Here is a 15876-nt window from a genome sequence, read left to right on the forward strand (position 1 = left end):
CTGATCTCCAATCTGGAGGGTACAGCAGCTTTGTGGAAAAGATAGTATGTTGGATTTGACATAGTGAAGCAAAGTCCAGGACTAGCACATGATGTAAGTTGGCAGCTTTCAAGAATTGTCAGTATCGCTTTCTCTGTGACCTACTGAAGTACCACTCTTTGTTATGTATGCTGCTTGCTAAATTTTAATCCTATTTCTGAAAGAACTGAGCTTTGTATGATTTACCTGATCAGCTCTCCCTGAAACTCTTGAATCAATTGATTTAGCAGACAGATTGTGGTCTTCATATCTAAATCTGATGTGAACTGAATTCTTATACTTTCTGTTCTGACACAGAGCAGCCACCTGGCTAATTCGACCAGGTGTAAATCTAAGTAGTGTCAGCATTTGTTGCTGCATGGGGTGTGGGAGAAAGCTATAGTATTCTTTTGGTGAGATGAAGTGGAGGGTTGACATAGAAATGGGTCATTTGAAGGAGTGTGTTGAGGACTTCTGAACCCTGAAAACCAGACTTTTAGTTTTGCTGCTTATGAACTTGGGTAACATAGGCCTTTAAAATGCCGTAGTTTTTTTACTGAGTTTAGTATCTGAAAAATTAAAACAGGTGACATCTGATATTTATCTTAACAAGACACAATGGATGGTTCATATATCTATGAAGAGTTAGTATTACAGCTCAATATTCATGTTTTTCTTTATAAAAAGAAAACTAAGTGTTAAATGCAAATAATTATCCCTTCTTAAAGTCTCAATTCTGATAACAGAATATCAGAAATGAGGGATAATGGTCAGCTTCAATTTGTCATGCAAATTTGCATCCTGATTTTTCTGGAAGAAGCTTATTGCGTGACTTATGCAGCTGTCTCTTTGTTTTGGGGTTTGAGTTTTTCGTTGTTTTTTTTTTCATTCCTATTATGTGCTGTGATCTAAAGTATGTAAAGGGTAAGAAGGGCTTACTGCGCTGTTTGATTTTATTCTTTTTCAACAATGAATGCTTTTTTTTGCATTGGGAAGTAATCAAGCCCTTGTGAAATCATGAGGATGTCTCAAATTCCCATTTAGGTCCTATTAGAAACTTGAGCATTCAAAACTCAATTGAATTTTTAGGGTGAGGCAGTTTACAGTCAATAACATGTCTTTGTTTATATTCATATGGTATCTAGTACAATGTAGATTCTGTCTTGGCTACAGGCATTGTAATACTGAAGTAGTCTAAATTAATTTTAATTGATGAAATTAATTCTAATTCTGTTAGCTGTTAACTCTAAAGTGCACACTGTATTTTTCTAACTAAAGTATCATATAGGAGCAGTAGCAAATGACACTTCGGAAAAATCTCTTAATGAAAGTGTATTTGCTAGAAAACAAAGATGTTTTTTGAAAAAAATTTTTCTCATGTGTAGAATAAATCAGATTTTTAGAAAAGCAATTTAAATAATTTACTATTTTTTTACTAATATTCTTTGTTTAGTATGACTATAAAACTACCTTGTCTATCTGTTTTGGTTAGCTGTTAATTCTCGGTTTTTTGTGTTAAAACCTGAAGAGTGGATATGAATATAGAAAAGTAGGAAAAACTAATACTTCAAATGAAAACACTTCTATAATTTTCCAGATGTTTTTTCTACAAGAAACTATTTTGGTTTTGACAGTTTTTTTTCAGAACTTATATTAAATGGTCTCACTAAAATCAAGTATTTAAAGAAAAGAGGGAAGTAGGAACCTTTATCCTGATAACAGCAGTGCTGCTGTGCTTTGTGAAAGACAGATGAAGGAAGCAAGGTAATTATCACTACCTTTCTTAGGATTTTCAGAGCTACAGTTTCTAAAGTAGTAGCATACAGTCCTCCTTTTGCTTAGGCAATTTATGTTCTATTCCTGACTGTCTAGCATAAAGAAGTCACAGTAAGTGCCTTGAACACATCTGTGCAGGGACACAGTTTACTAATTACAGGAATTGTGTGGTGGAAAAGTAGTATTCGGCTAATGTTATGTGATCATACATCATTTTTACGTACATCAGTAGAAGGTTGCTTTATGTTAATGAAGTTAGCAAGTAAAGGATTAGTACTTTTTTTGAACTTGAAATCTTGCTGTTTCTCTGGTTAAGGATTGCGTTTTAACTTCGTGTCTGTTCATTTAGGTAACCTGGCACGAAATTGCAAGACCTCAAGTACATGGATACGACATACGTTGTCTGGCAATGGTCGGCCGGTTTCAGTTTGTGTCAGGAGCAGATGAAAAAGTGCTTCGAGTTTTTCGTGCTCCCAGGAATTTTATAGAAAATTTCAGTAACATCACTGGTATTTCAGTGGAGAAGCTGTGCTCCCATGTAAGTGTGCTAAAGCAATGCTAAATGAAGACTACCCTCTTAGATGTAAATAAAGTTAATGCTTTTGAAAATTTCAGATTGCACTAAACTCCGTAAAAATTCCTTTAATCATTCTGAAACCTTAACCTTGTTTTTCCTTTCCCTTCTGCTTACTTCCATGTGTGTTGTTGCATATGTATTTTTGTGGTGTTGTCATATGAAACAGGTTCTATTTGAAACCAAGACAAGACCTAGTGTCAAAAGATTGCAAAGAGTGTGAGTGAATTTTAAATAAGTCAGATCACATAGACCACTGTACACACTTGGGGATTAAACAAACAATAAAGCTTCGGAATGTACTTCTCCTTAATTTACGGGTGTAGTAGTCCTGGCTGGATGTAATTATTGTTGTGTGGTTATGTGTTGGTATTATTAGTTGGTTGTTTTTTTTTAATTGTATGCTTGGAAATAGCATAAAGCTTTCAGCACTGTTGTTAGTTCTTATATATAAATATTTATAAAGATGTACTTGCTCATGCTTAATTTCCTCTTGGCATTGAAAATTTTCTTGAGACCTCTACATTCCAATTCTTAGTTGTTGGTACCTATGCTGTCCTGCATTGCCATCCTTTCTTTGCTCCCCATTTGCATTAAGATCTAATTCTGGTTTTCCCTGCATTTTGTAGAGCAGACCTTGTTCAAGATAGATGCCGCTGTACAGTGCCTTGCATTCTCTTTGTATTTCTTGCTCAAAAGCGGTGTTTTCTATGCAGTGTCTCGGAGATGGATTTGCCTTTCAATTTAATTTAACATTTGAAATATCTAGGAAACAAATATAATCATTTTTGATACCAAGAAGTCACACAAATAGCTGTTTAGTGCTTTAGTTCCACAAGACTTTGTAAGCATTTGCATTAATGACTATTGTACAAAAAACTCTGTGCTTTCATAATGCTGGCAGATACCATTAATTTACTTTTATGTAGACTTTTCTTATCGGCTCTTCGTCCGAGCGCTGTTTTTTGATTCATGATATCACAAAGTGTTCACATGGGCTTTGGTTAAAGAGGAAGGCTTTGTGAGCTCTAATGATACAGCTACTCTTAAGTAGCTTTATTGAAATTGTTTTCTGTGAAAGCTTTTTATCGTTAAAGTGGGTAAGCTTTTTTGTAATTTGGCTCACATGCCTTCCCCCAAAAAGTACTTAAAACCAACAAAGCCAGCTTTATATTCAAAAAGGGTTGAATAGGATTATATTGAGTTCAAATCCATTGGATTGTATTATACTTAGGGTTGTAATGAAGAACCATTTTTGTTTTAGGGGCTTTAGACTTGTATGTGTCTCCCATATATTTTCTCATCTAATTATGAACATATAAATAAATTTTAAGCTGTCACCTAAATTATTGATTTAATTCTGTAAAAGAGTCTTTGAACTTTTCAGACACTGTAAGGAAGGGATTTTACAGCTATTAAATCTTTTTCATCTCTGCACAAAGGTCCGCAAGTTCACTTACCCTTTCTAAATTTTTACTTTTTTCCCTATACCATTATAAAAGTATTTTCTGACTGATGATTTGTCTTTCCCCTGTGCTGCTTTAAACAGGCATGTATTCCAGCCACATCTCTGTACCATTTACTGAGTTGTGTTTGAAGTTGTGGTCTCAGGCACTCAACCCCCCCCTCTTTTCCAAAATGCTGCTTTATTATTTCACCTCAGAACAACTATTCCCAGTTCTGTTGTGTTAAAATCTGCAGTGCTCTCAGTTAATAGATTAATTGTCATGTATGTGCTAGAATAAATAAAATTGTCGAAGAAAACCTGTAATTAGGGATGAAGAAAACTCTTGACCTGAGGCCTAAGAAAAGGTATGTGGGGTTTTTGTTGGTTGGTTGGTTTGGTTGGGTTTTTTTGGTTTGTTTTTTTTTTTTTCCTGGTGGAGTACTGATCTTTGTTTTGTCCAGGGTTGGAAGTTTTTCAAACTTCATTTCTCTAGGAAAGTAACTCTCAGGTATTTCTTAAACTGTGGCCTTTGAAATCCAAACCTACATGACAATCTGTGTGTAACTTTTTTTTTTTTTTAATTCAGCAGTCATCTGATCTTCCAGAAGGTGCAACTGTGCCAGCGTTGGGATTATCCAATAAAGCTGTTTTTGAAGGTATGGCAGTGAGAAATAATGGTTATGATGTTTCATCTAGAAACATTTTTTAAGTGATTGTTTTAGTGTACATATTTTTTGTAGGTCTGCAAGTGCAGGCGTTACTGCAAGTTCAGAGTCTAGAAATAAAATTGTGCGAAGTGTTTAGTTCTCTGGTAGCACCTAAATATGGTGCTTAAAAGTAAAAGCACAAGTGAGGATCTCTTCTCCCTTTCTCTGCCTTTGTTTTTTCTCCCTAAACATTCCCAAATGTCTTGTGCAAGCCCAAAATGCTTTCTCTGCTCTCCATATTGTGTCCTGCACCCCTGTAGGAATTAACCCCACTCAGTCTGCACAGGGCTCCTGAGAGCCTCATTGCTCTTCTGTGATGCGTCTGGAAGTAGCCAGGGAAGGATGCTATAAGAATTCCCCACCTGCCATTTTTCCTCTTTTTTCCATACTCACTATCCCCCCACCTCCCTGCCCTAAGAAGACTAATGATTTCTAGTCAAAAAATTAATATTGAATAGCGTACTGTGAGAAGTAGGTTCAGAGTTATTAAAGCAAGACTACTTGTTACTACTTGCAGTTGCTCTGTAAAATACCTACCTAGCTACATTCTCGAGTCCTTTTCACACTCTCCTCAAATGTTATCACCCTTGTAGAAGCTTATAGAGGTAATGCTTCTTTGAGGGAAATCAGTCAGATTTTCTCTCACAGTGAAAATAGCCATTTCTCCAGGTAAATGATGCTTTGTAGAAAGTATTGGGAAGGAAGAATTAGTTAGCCAATAGCAAGTAATGTTGTGTCTGTAAAGACTGGTGGGACAGCAGTTGAATTTCTTGGAGAGGCAGTGGAAATTACATTGTGGGGGAACAAGGAAGGAGGGACAAGCACCTATGTAGGGTGATAAAAAATATTTTCTTGAGAGTGAGGATGAGACTGGTAGTCTGGCTTTTGATAAAGTCTCTGGTAAAAATGTATTATAGGGGAATCTGCAAATTAGGTCAGACCTGTTTTTTCTCTGCTTAAAGCTTTTTCAGAAGGTGTGATCTAAAAAAGGAAGCATTTTAATAAGCTTTGTCTCTAGGGTCTCTGGTGGCAATAAGCCAAATTTTCCTAAGCCATTTATGAGAGAAAACCCAGCTTTGTTGTACTTGAAATACAACTCATACTTGAAATAACTCATAAAATATGTTTTGGCAAAGGTTTTTTTCCCGTGCTTTCTAATGAGTTCTTCTCCTGAAAGAGGAGAAAAACCCCTCCTTCTCTGTCGTCTCACAGAGAATAACTAATATCCATTGATTTCACATGGCCCACCCAGAAGCCGCCCTATGAATAGAATTTTCTTGTCTTGTCCACCATTGCTCACGCAATGCTGTCAGCACTAATGGCTTGGGGTGAAGCACCACAGACCTCTGTTCTCACACTGCAGAGGAATCTTCATGGTGACCGATGTGGTCTCATAAATGTTGCTCATTTCATTTTCAAGGAGAAAGAAGACAGTATGAAAGAGAAAATAATCTTTTTTTTTTTCTTTTTCTATACCTACTTTTTGAAACTGCTGTATTTGAGATGTACATTTGGCAAAAAGGTAGTTTATGTCTGAGAGAAACTGTTGTCCAGCTCTATACCTTTTTCTTAATACTGTCAGAGTGAAGGACAGAGTTGAATTTTAACTTAAAATTAACTGCTTGCAGTTACTTCTGGTACTTTTGCCTAAAGCTAAGGACTGAGCTGTCAGCAGTTTTGCTGAAGTTTGCAAGGTGTAGATACTCTTGCTCAAGCATGGCTTTTCACTTAGGGATCTACATTAAATTTAGGAACTCATCACTTTTATCAGAGGTTTTTGTCTTAAACATTTTCAAATACAGAAGGAAAGGTTTAACATTGAGGAAACACAGGTTGAACTCCTGGTGACTGCTTTGTTCAGTCAAATCAAATTTTCTTTAAGAATATCTAAAAGAATCTGTGCTGATGGAGAGAGGTCATTCTTGAAGGTTAGATTTTATCTTTTTTAGAAATCTCATTCTCACGTGCATCAGAATAACTAGCTTCTAATAATCATATTATTGTAACTCTGCAAGCAGGGAAACCTGGTTTCAGTTACTTGTATTGTAAAAACAATACATGTTTTTTATGCTCATGTTTTCCCTCCTTTCAAGTATGTTCTCTAGCTAATGAAGTCCTTACTTTGAATAGGAGATGTGGCTCTTCAACCAGCAGAGGATGAAGAATCATTTAATACAATTTCGAATCAGTATCCTGAGATTTATTTTCAACCCATACTCCTTACAGGTATGAGATTAATTTCTGTTGTAGGAAGTAGAGAATGAGGTTCATTGGATATAAACTTGAAGCATTATTTAGCTGATTTTTAGATTATTTAGTACCAAATTTGAATATGCTGTACAAATGTTTTTTAGAACCTCCGTCAGAGGATTACTTACTGCAGAATACCTTATGGCCTGAAATTCAGAAGTTGTAAGTTTTTTCCTTTTCTTATTGAAATTACAAAATTTCCAGAACACTATTGTAACATATTAATGTAGTATGGTCTTGTAACTCTTCCTATTTACTATCTGATTTGACTGGTCCTTACAAATACTTGTAAAATAAATAAATTATATGTGTATAAAATTAGAAAATATAAAATACATACATGTATGCATGTTATTATATGTATATAAAACATATATATTATTATAAGTATATAAAATTAGGAAATTCTATATAAAACTTAGGAAACGGTGCCACAAATGGCATTTAGAACTGATGCGTCACAATTTTATTTTACTAGTTGTTTCTCCTTAAAACCTTGCCTATACTGAGGGTCTCTTCTGTGTAAGGAGTTCTGTGCTTTCTTTCCACTTCATGGCACAGGCTTGCAGATGAAGTTTGTCTTTCTGGTAGGGAAGTAAAGGCTGAGGCATCAATAGAGGAGCTTCCCCCTAAGCCTAACAGAGTTATAAGGTGCGATAGATGGAAGCAGCAGCTAAAATAGGATGTGCCTAGTGGTAGAGCAAAGTGATGAATGTTGAGTAAAATGGTTACAAACCCAATTTGGGTACTAAATGCTGACAGGGTGGTTGTGGATTGCAGATATTGGACTTATATGGTCATAATAATTGTTTTGTGGTTGCAGAGTTTTAGAATTCTTCAGCTATGTTTTCTTCCTTTTCTGAAATTCTCCATTTGCAGATGAAGATTGTCACCTAATTTGTTCCCTAAGGATCCCAGTAACATGAGGCTATCCTTTCACAATCTTCAAAGCTTTAGTATCAATCTTAAAACTACGACATGAAGAAATGAATAATCTCAATCTCTTATGGTTTTTTTTATCTGAGTCTCCTAAAAGAGTGGTCTCAGGCAGGAACAAGAAGAATGTTGGGCCTTTACTGATGATTACAGCCACCTTTATACGTTACCAGTTTTGTGACTTCAGTTGGGGGTCAGGAAATAAAACTTTGGAAAAACACTTTGCAGCTCGCTTTCATTTGACTGAGGAGGAAGTTCTGTGGGAGCTCATCTTTACCTTCAACTGGGCAGTAAATCTCCTTTGATTACTTCTAAGCTCTTTTACTATGTTTGTACTCAAAGGAGGGTTTCCTGAGAGGAAAGCCGGTGGATGTTAGACAATATATGCACACTTTGTAATTCTAACTGTTACATTAACTGCTTCTTCTGTGCATGCTATGGCTGCTAATGCACTCACATAAGAAGTTTGATAAGGGATGTTTAAGTAGTGAAGCGGAGCCAAGGGCAAGATTTTTCTTCATTTGCCTTTGACATCTTGCCAAGTCTAGTGGGACATTAATATTTGATACTCTGCTATGGGACTACTGCCTATCTTCCTTTATATCCTGCATTCATTAAAATAACTCCATTTTATGATGGTCTTCAGATGACTTATCTGAGAATTTTTTTCTGTTTTCAGAGGCACAACTAATGATAGGGATTATTTTATGCAAGAGCAATAAGACGTAAAGCATTCATAGACTTTGAGGTTTTTTGCTCGGAATAATCTTGAAAGTAGTAACATGAAAACTCATAATGTAGATTTCAAGTTGCCATAGCAGCAGAAAACCAGTGTGAGGCACTGACTTGCTAAAAATAGCTTGTTTGTAATTGACATTTGTGTATTCCTAGCTCTAACTTGACACCAAATTTTGAGGGATTACTGTTGGGTTTTGCAAAATGTTTGCTTGAGGAGATTTTAGTATGAAGAACTTGCTGAATTTTTTACATAATCTAATAACTTAAAAATATGGTGAATCTTGTGAGAATGTGCTAATCTTTATCCTCTTCGAAAATTACTGTAGAGGGTTTGTAGGCATCATACTGAGATTAAAGCATGAGTGTTGACATAAATATATGTATTTATCTGTATATGTATATGTATGTACATTTCATGTAATACACTTGAAAGTCTAAGAGATCCTTTTTGACACTAGAAAATTACTGTATTCATTTGTCTGGACACTTTGAAGGTCCAGTCAGTTTACCTTTGCATAAAAAAATGCTATGAACTGCACAATACTAAGGTTGAAAATATCGTTTCATTATTCTTTCATACAGTTACTTCTCTCCATTGTGAACTTTTATTTGGTGGTGTACTACATAATGAAGAAATCAGACTGTGTGTATGGGATCAGGGAAAAGAGTGGTACTAGAGCTCCTATACTGGCAAGGCGTATACGCTCATGTAGACAGCATCTCCTATTGTTGCTATCTTAATTTGCTTTACTGGAGACAGCACTGGCCTGTACAGGCAGCCGGTCTGACCTAAGATAGTCCTACTCATGTGACTTTGCAAAAGACAATATTTTATGTTTTCTGTTAATTTAACAAGAAATGTTACATTTTGGAGCTTCCATTTAGCAAAAACAAAGGTGCATGGAGAAGCTTGAAGTCTTTCCGTCAAGTCCTCTTCAGTACTGCATTTAGGAGATAAAACCAAAACAACCAAGGACTTGTTTCATGACTTGTTCCACAGGTTATTTTTCCTTCATGGAATTTCAGGAAATTTATACTTTTGATGGAATAAATATTTTTTAGTTTTAGAAAATTGACTTTCAGTGGTTTCCACTACAAAATAGTCTTCAGGAATGTGCTTTAAAATTAAGCATTATGATAAAATTCCTGCTGGTCGCAAATTAAGAGTAAGCCATGCAGCACTACTTTCATCATTGTGTTTTCCTTTTCTAACATGATTCTTGTCCTGTAGTTCAAAAATCTTTCAGTATTTCACAGAACAGACTGGGTGTTTCTGGTATATTTCTTCAGTGGTATTCAAATATATGGCTTCTGATTTTTATTGGTAGTGTTAAAATTGTTTTTCAAGAAAATAAGGGTGCATTAAATGCTGCTTTAGTTTGCTTTGTTAATCATTAGTGTAGCTTCTGCAGGACCATGGAATGGGCTGGAGAGATTTTTCTGTAGTCAGTTTCTAATTCTGAAAGAATTTATGCAGATGTTTAAATTGAATGCTGAACATTATTAGGAATTATTTGGGATGTAATACTGAAAATGACTATGATGTGTTAATTATCTTTTCACATGTATTTCAGATATGGACATGGATATGAAATATTTTGTGTTGCTTGCAATAATTCAAACACTGTAATTGCTTCAGCATGTAAGGTAAGAAAAGATTCTAGCACCATCTAGTGAAAAGTACCCACCAGATTTCTAGGGCTGACAGAGCAGGAATCAGAATTCAGTTTGGGCTGAATTCTGTTCTTTCACATAAATGTAAAAGATTTTGTATAGATGGCAGTTGCCTTGCAAAGGTGAGAATGAATGCAAATAAATTATTCCTAAATTATGTATGATTCATTTGAAGATGCTAATAAGATAAATTCTAACAAATATAGGTCTGAAATATTTTCTTACTGATATATTGTCAGCATTAGTAAAAAATAGTGAAACAATCTTGAAAATTCCCAGAGGAAAGCTGAGTCTTACTTGATTGCAAGCCTTAAAACAAGCCCCCTAACATCTTAGTATTTTGAAATGTGTGATTTTTATATTTGCTTTCATTAATTCTCACTGGTATTTTTTTTCCATCTATACAGGCTTCCAAAAAAGAACATGCAGCAATTATTTTGTGGAGCACTACTTCTTGGAAAAAACTGCAGAGTTTGTCTTTTCACAATCTGACTGTTACTCAGCTGGCATTTTCTCCTAATGACAGCTTTTTACTAGCAGTTTCTAGAGACAGGAGTTGGTCACTGTGGAGGAAAGAAGACTCCTCAGAGTCAGGTAAGATATGCAAAGTGGATATACACATTTGAAGACTTTGCAGTTTGTTCAGTATTTTTGGCTGCAAAATATTTGAAAGAGAATTGATGTAATATTTTAATGGACATTTTCCTTACAACTTTGAAGAATTAATTGTAGACTCTTGTGGTTTTAGGAAATGCAATTAATAATGTATGGAAAGCTAAAAATTAAATTAAAATGCAGAGAAGAATATAATCAGGCTTTAAATGCTGTTTAATTGATGGATGTAATGAAGTCTACTATTCTTCCTTCTGCCTTCTGCATGTGATTGTATGTTTGACTTATTGAAATCAAGTATACAAGCTGGCGTGTAATGCCTGAACTTCCAATTGGCATTCTGTCAAGGAAAGCCTTCATCGTGGTGTTCTGTGCAGGCATAGCTGGAAGATTCATTGCTACACCCATATCCTGCATAGAGCTGCCTTGTCCCTGTTTGCAGGGCATGGCACTTTGAGACTCTTGACAGGATTAATCTCTGTCTTTGGTGTGGCTTTCTGATAATCCTGCACAATTGATTAATTTGACTAGGACTGGCTCTGTCTGGAAAAAATGCTGATAGTAAGGATTCAGTTGACTCTCTCATCAAGACTTTGAGCCTTGCAAAATCATGAGGAGATTGCTGTTGAACACTTTAATGGAATCCTAGACCAGATGCTTGTGCTGAAAGTGATTATCGTTGCACTGTTGGCTTAATGGCATATAAACACTCTGGGCTCTATAGAATGTTCCTAGAGACTTGGCAGTGAGTTTTGGCCCCTTCAGACAGTGTCCAGTTGTATCCTGGCTTGAATTTCTGTTCTATTCAGACTTCTATTCTAAAGCCTGGCATATTGTCCACAGTAGTTACACAATGTTTCAGAATAAGGATCATGAATACTCGCAGCAAGTAGAGGAAATTCTCTTTTCATCTCTTCATCAATAACCCTTCTGTCTACAAATAACATCATTATCAGTGTAAAGAAAAACTGCTGCTATTGGCATCCCAAGAAGTGGTTATTCAAAGTCTATGCTCCAAAATGACAACCTTTCCTACTTAGGAAAAGCAGTTCCATTTAATGATCTGCTGATCAGATTTAGTTCTTAATTGTATACATGCTGAAATGGCAGCCTGTCTCTTTGGGAACACATGAATCTTTACAATTAGACCATTATAATTTCAGCTCTTGGGGCTTTACTGGTAAATAAGAACTGTGGTGAAATTACTGGGAATATGTGAACACATGGTAAATGTTGCACTATTCAAAAACTTCTGAAGTCAGTGTTCTTACAAAAAACTTGATAGAAATAATCTGAAGGTGTTATATTTGGACTTAAATTCTTCTGAAACAGAAATGTATGTAAAAGATTGAACTGTTCCTACTGTTTTAGGGCTATAAGGGCTGAGTGATACTGTCTTGAACAGTTGCTCGTTATCACTACTAGTAGTAAGTGTTGCAAAAAATACCCATATGGTCCTAAGTATTCCCAGTTGCTTTAAAGAGGAATGGAATAATATCCAAGTATTCCCGCAGTTCTTACATAGAGTTAGGTAAGAGTAATGATTATTTTAATATGTAAAGTAGTTGAAGCAAGGGTTTTGCTCTGTATGTTTTATTCCAGGAGCAGTCTTCACTTGCTGTGCATACACAGACAAAAATACAGCTGTTCACAGTCGAATCATTTGGTCTTGTGATTGGACACCAGATAGCAAGTATTTTATTACTGGTAGTCGGGACAAAAAGGTAATTAATATTAAAGGTTTAAAAAGCTTAGAATTATTTTAATGTATTTTAGATTAGCAAATGCTTTGTTCTAATGAGCCCTTATTCTATAAATACACAAAAGTCTTATTGTGTGTTTTAGCACAGAAATCAGTGATACTTTCATAAGCTAAATAAAGTGATTGAATATATATACACAAGACTGTGGGCTGCCAGTTGGACTTTCTCCCTTCTTTTTTCATGCAGTAAGACAAGCATATGTCACATAATTCTATGGGTCTCAAGTTTTTCTTCAACTTTCATAACAGAATCTGTTTTTGTTGTCGGTAACTTTAATGATATCAGACAGACTGTCTACAAAGACGAATCTTTGTAGATAGAGATTTTTTACTATTTTCAGGGTCATCTACTTTGTTCTATTTCCTAGAATTCCTTTAGTTAAGTTATTCCTTATGTTTTGTAAGTGCATTTACAAGAAGTTCAAAGTGAAAATTCCTAGATGACTCTATTTTCTTATAGGTCATTATCTGGGGCCAGTGTGATTTATCTGTGAATACTAAAGGGAATATGCTGGATTTAGTCAAGCCTTGTTCAACAGTACTGGATGCTGGGGATTCTGTAACTGCTGTTAGTATCAGCCGTGTGCTTACTCCTGATGGAAGGTATTGCTGGTTTTCTGTAATGTCATTTTGTATTTAATTTGAAATTAGTATTTTCATAGTCAACTGATGTTCTGTGGCTAAACAGCTTCCAAAATCTACCTGTCAATTATTTCAACCATTCTTTAACTGAATGACCTCTACTTTTTTTTCCTTCCTAGCCACCTTTTCAGCTGTATAGTGACTTCTCCAAACAGTGTAACAATAAAATAGGAAGTGGGAGTGAGAGGGAGAAAGGCATGAACACACCTGAAATGCATTAATTTTTCCAACAGTATTGACTGATCTGATGTTGTAATAAGCTCCTTACTTTTTCCTAACCAAATATATTTTGCAGGTTTCTGCTTTGCTGTTTTTTTTAATGAAGCAGCTTTGATTTAAATTGTGATGTATTAATTTTTGTGGAAAAGTAAATACTGATTTGAAGGGCAAGGTGCAAAACAGTACTTGAGTTCTGCTTCTTTCTATCCTGCATTAGAACTGGCCTTGCTGAGCTGCCTACTGTAATTTCAGTTAACTAATGCAGCTATTCTCTTGATAGATATGTTGTTGCAGTAGGCTTAGAGAATGGGAAGATTGTCTTGTACACATGGAAGCAAAGTGGACAAGAACTGGCAGTAGCTGACTGGACCACATGTGTTGAGATAGGTAACAGGTATGTCTTTTGAAGTAAGTTAGGAGCAATGAAATATTATTCTTGAGACTAATAGTGCTGGAGTTATGTTCTTATAATATATAAAACTGGTTTATTTGTGTACCAAAATTGTTATCCTTTGATCCCTGAAAGTCTAAAGATACCTTAAAGCAAAACCCGGAAAAAAAATTGGTTATTTAGATGTATTAAAAAACCCACTCACAAACGTGAGCAAAAAACAAGAGGGGGTTAAACCCCAAAATAAATACTTCATGCTATGCAAATGCTTTGAGAAGTATTTCTCTTTGTTGGCCCTACTTAAAAAGAAATAAAAATAAAAAAGTCATAAAATAAGATGATAGAAAACACTGAAAAGACAGGGGAAAGAATCCCTGTCTATATACATCAGCAAAACATTTTGGAGTGGATGACAGCAAGCTTTCAAGAGCAGCTTCTACCAGAAACCAAAGGAATGGCAAGATCTATGTGGTGCTGCTGCGGTGACAGCTAGAGAAACTCTGTAGAAAGACTTTGAATGTTTCACTTGAAGCACTCTCCTAGATTCTTCTGTCACATACTGACATTGATAGTAACAGAAATGAAAATTGATGGTGACTTTGGCCTGTATGTGTGTGAAGTGAATTGGGAAGGGATACCAGATTACAGGAAATTGTAGGCTAAAAGCCAAAAATCTGTCATATCTCAGTAACTGAGATGCTAGACCTGTAGCTTAATGTGGTAAAACTGGAAATCAATAGCTGTTTGAATTATTGATGAGTGAGAGGATAAAATGTCATTAGTGTTAATGGCCTTACTTATTTTAAGAATTTAATACCTGCTGATTGTCACAAATCAGTGTTTCCTCAGTTGGTAGTGTTAACTGAAGAGTACTAATTATATGAATGTTGATGTTTACAGTCACATGCCCAACTGTGTTTGACATTTTGCAGTTATGTATGGATTTCTTTTTGTTGCAGCCAAAGTCATGCTCTTGCTGTGAAACGTTTATGTTGGAGACATCATGCAGGCAGAGCTGGACATAACGATCAGAACAGCAGCGAGTGGTTGCAACTTGCAAGTTGTGGAGCAGATCACTGTGTTAAAGTATTCAATGTCAACAGATTTGCTCTTTAGCAAAGACAGCAGGCCTGTCTATGCCAAACAGATTCACAATATTTTATGTCAACTTTTAGCCATTTTGATTATTGAATTTTCTGTTTTCTGCTGTGGAAGTGAAACATCTGACATGTAACTTATTAAAGCAACTTTGGTGGAAGTTTGAAATGTCGAATATTTTTTTAATCCTGCAGTTCTGGGAATATTAAATATTTTATATGTTTTGGTTGGTGGATGTCCTGGAACTGAGGCATGGGAGGTGGGTAGGGTATAGGAGAAGGATAATGAGACAGCTTTAATCACTGACTCCAAGGGTGGGTGGGAAGCTGGCAACACTTGGGTTATGTGCTTGGGATTCCAAGTGGAGTACTGAATTTTTTTTAAACTCCTATTCCTATCAGACTTTTACTGTCAATTGGCTTGCCAGTGCTGCCGTGTTTCAGCATGTGCAGTCAAACAGAGATCAGAGTTAAACGTACAGCTTTCTCTGATTGCCTTCTGAATGTGTATTACAGTCTTGTTCCAGGTCTTAGGCCACCTGCCGTTAGAAGGAGTAGTTGTGTTTGTATGCTTGGACAGGCCTGCGTGTTTGATTTTATTCCTTTATTCTGCTGTGCAGAGTGCTGAGCTTGTGCTTCTTGGTCACGTGGGGCTTAAAGCCACTCACAGACCACTTAAATCTTCTGGTGTCTCCCCTGTGTACCAGTGAGCTCTCTCTGAAGAGAGTGCTATAGAAGAGCCACCTTTTAATCTCTTGGAGGGCTATCCTCTACAGTTTGGACTGGAAAAACTTACAGATATCACTAGGCAGGAGCTAAAAGGAGGCAGCCATTCCTTACCACTGCCTTTGGACTCTTCCTGACTTTTGACGACTCCTTATCTGTTCTGGTGAAAACAGATTAGCTTAGTTGTCCAGTAGTGTTGTAATTCAAGTAGAATGTTACTAAGACAGTGAGTACTTCAGAAAGAAGCCTTTACCTCAGCAAGTCTGTATCTAATTCCAAAGTCTAATTCAGAAATTAGTTAAACTTT

At 35.9% G+C, this 15876-nt stretch overlaps 1 protein-coding gene across 4 annotated transcripts in view; it reads left to right on the top strand.

The window, feature by feature from the left end:
* The window catches only part of ELP2 (elongator acetyltransferase complex subunit 2), a 37263-nt gene extending 22251 nt beyond the window's left edge, over positions 1-15012 (top strand). For 3 of the 4 annotated variants that reach the window (XM_027679407.1, XM_027679427.1, XM_027679436.1), the window contains 10 exons: positions 2144-2332; positions 4402-4471; positions 6653-6748; positions 6877-6934; positions 10021-10093; positions 10528-10714; positions 12335-12456; positions 12955-13097; positions 13636-13749; positions 14706-15012. In XM_027679407.1, coding sequence (XP_027535208.1) covers positions 2144-2332; positions 4402-4471; positions 6653-6748; positions 6877-6934; positions 10021-10093; positions 10528-10714; positions 12335-12456; positions 12955-13097; positions 13636-13749; positions 14706-14862 — 1209 coding nt within the window. In that variant the 3' untranslated portion in view covers positions 14863-15012. The remainder of the gene's footprint in view (positions 1-2143; positions 2333-4401; positions 4472-6652; positions 6749-6876; positions 6935-10020; positions 10094-10527; positions 10715-12334; positions 12457-12954; positions 13098-13635; positions 13750-14705) is intronic. The other variant, XM_027679417.1, reaches the window with a different exon arrangement.
* The last annotated feature ends 864 nt before the right edge of the window (positions 15013-15876 follow it).

The sequence above is a fragment of the Neopelma chrysocephalum genome, unplaced genomic scaffold (genome assembly GCF_003984885.1).
Source record: "Neopelma chrysocephalum unplaced genomic scaffold, ASM398488v2 Primary Assembly neopelma1_22b, whole genome shotgun sequence".
NCBI classification, from domain to species: domain Eukaryota; kingdom Metazoa; phylum Chordata; class Aves; order Passeriformes; family Pipridae; genus Neopelma; species Neopelma chrysocephalum.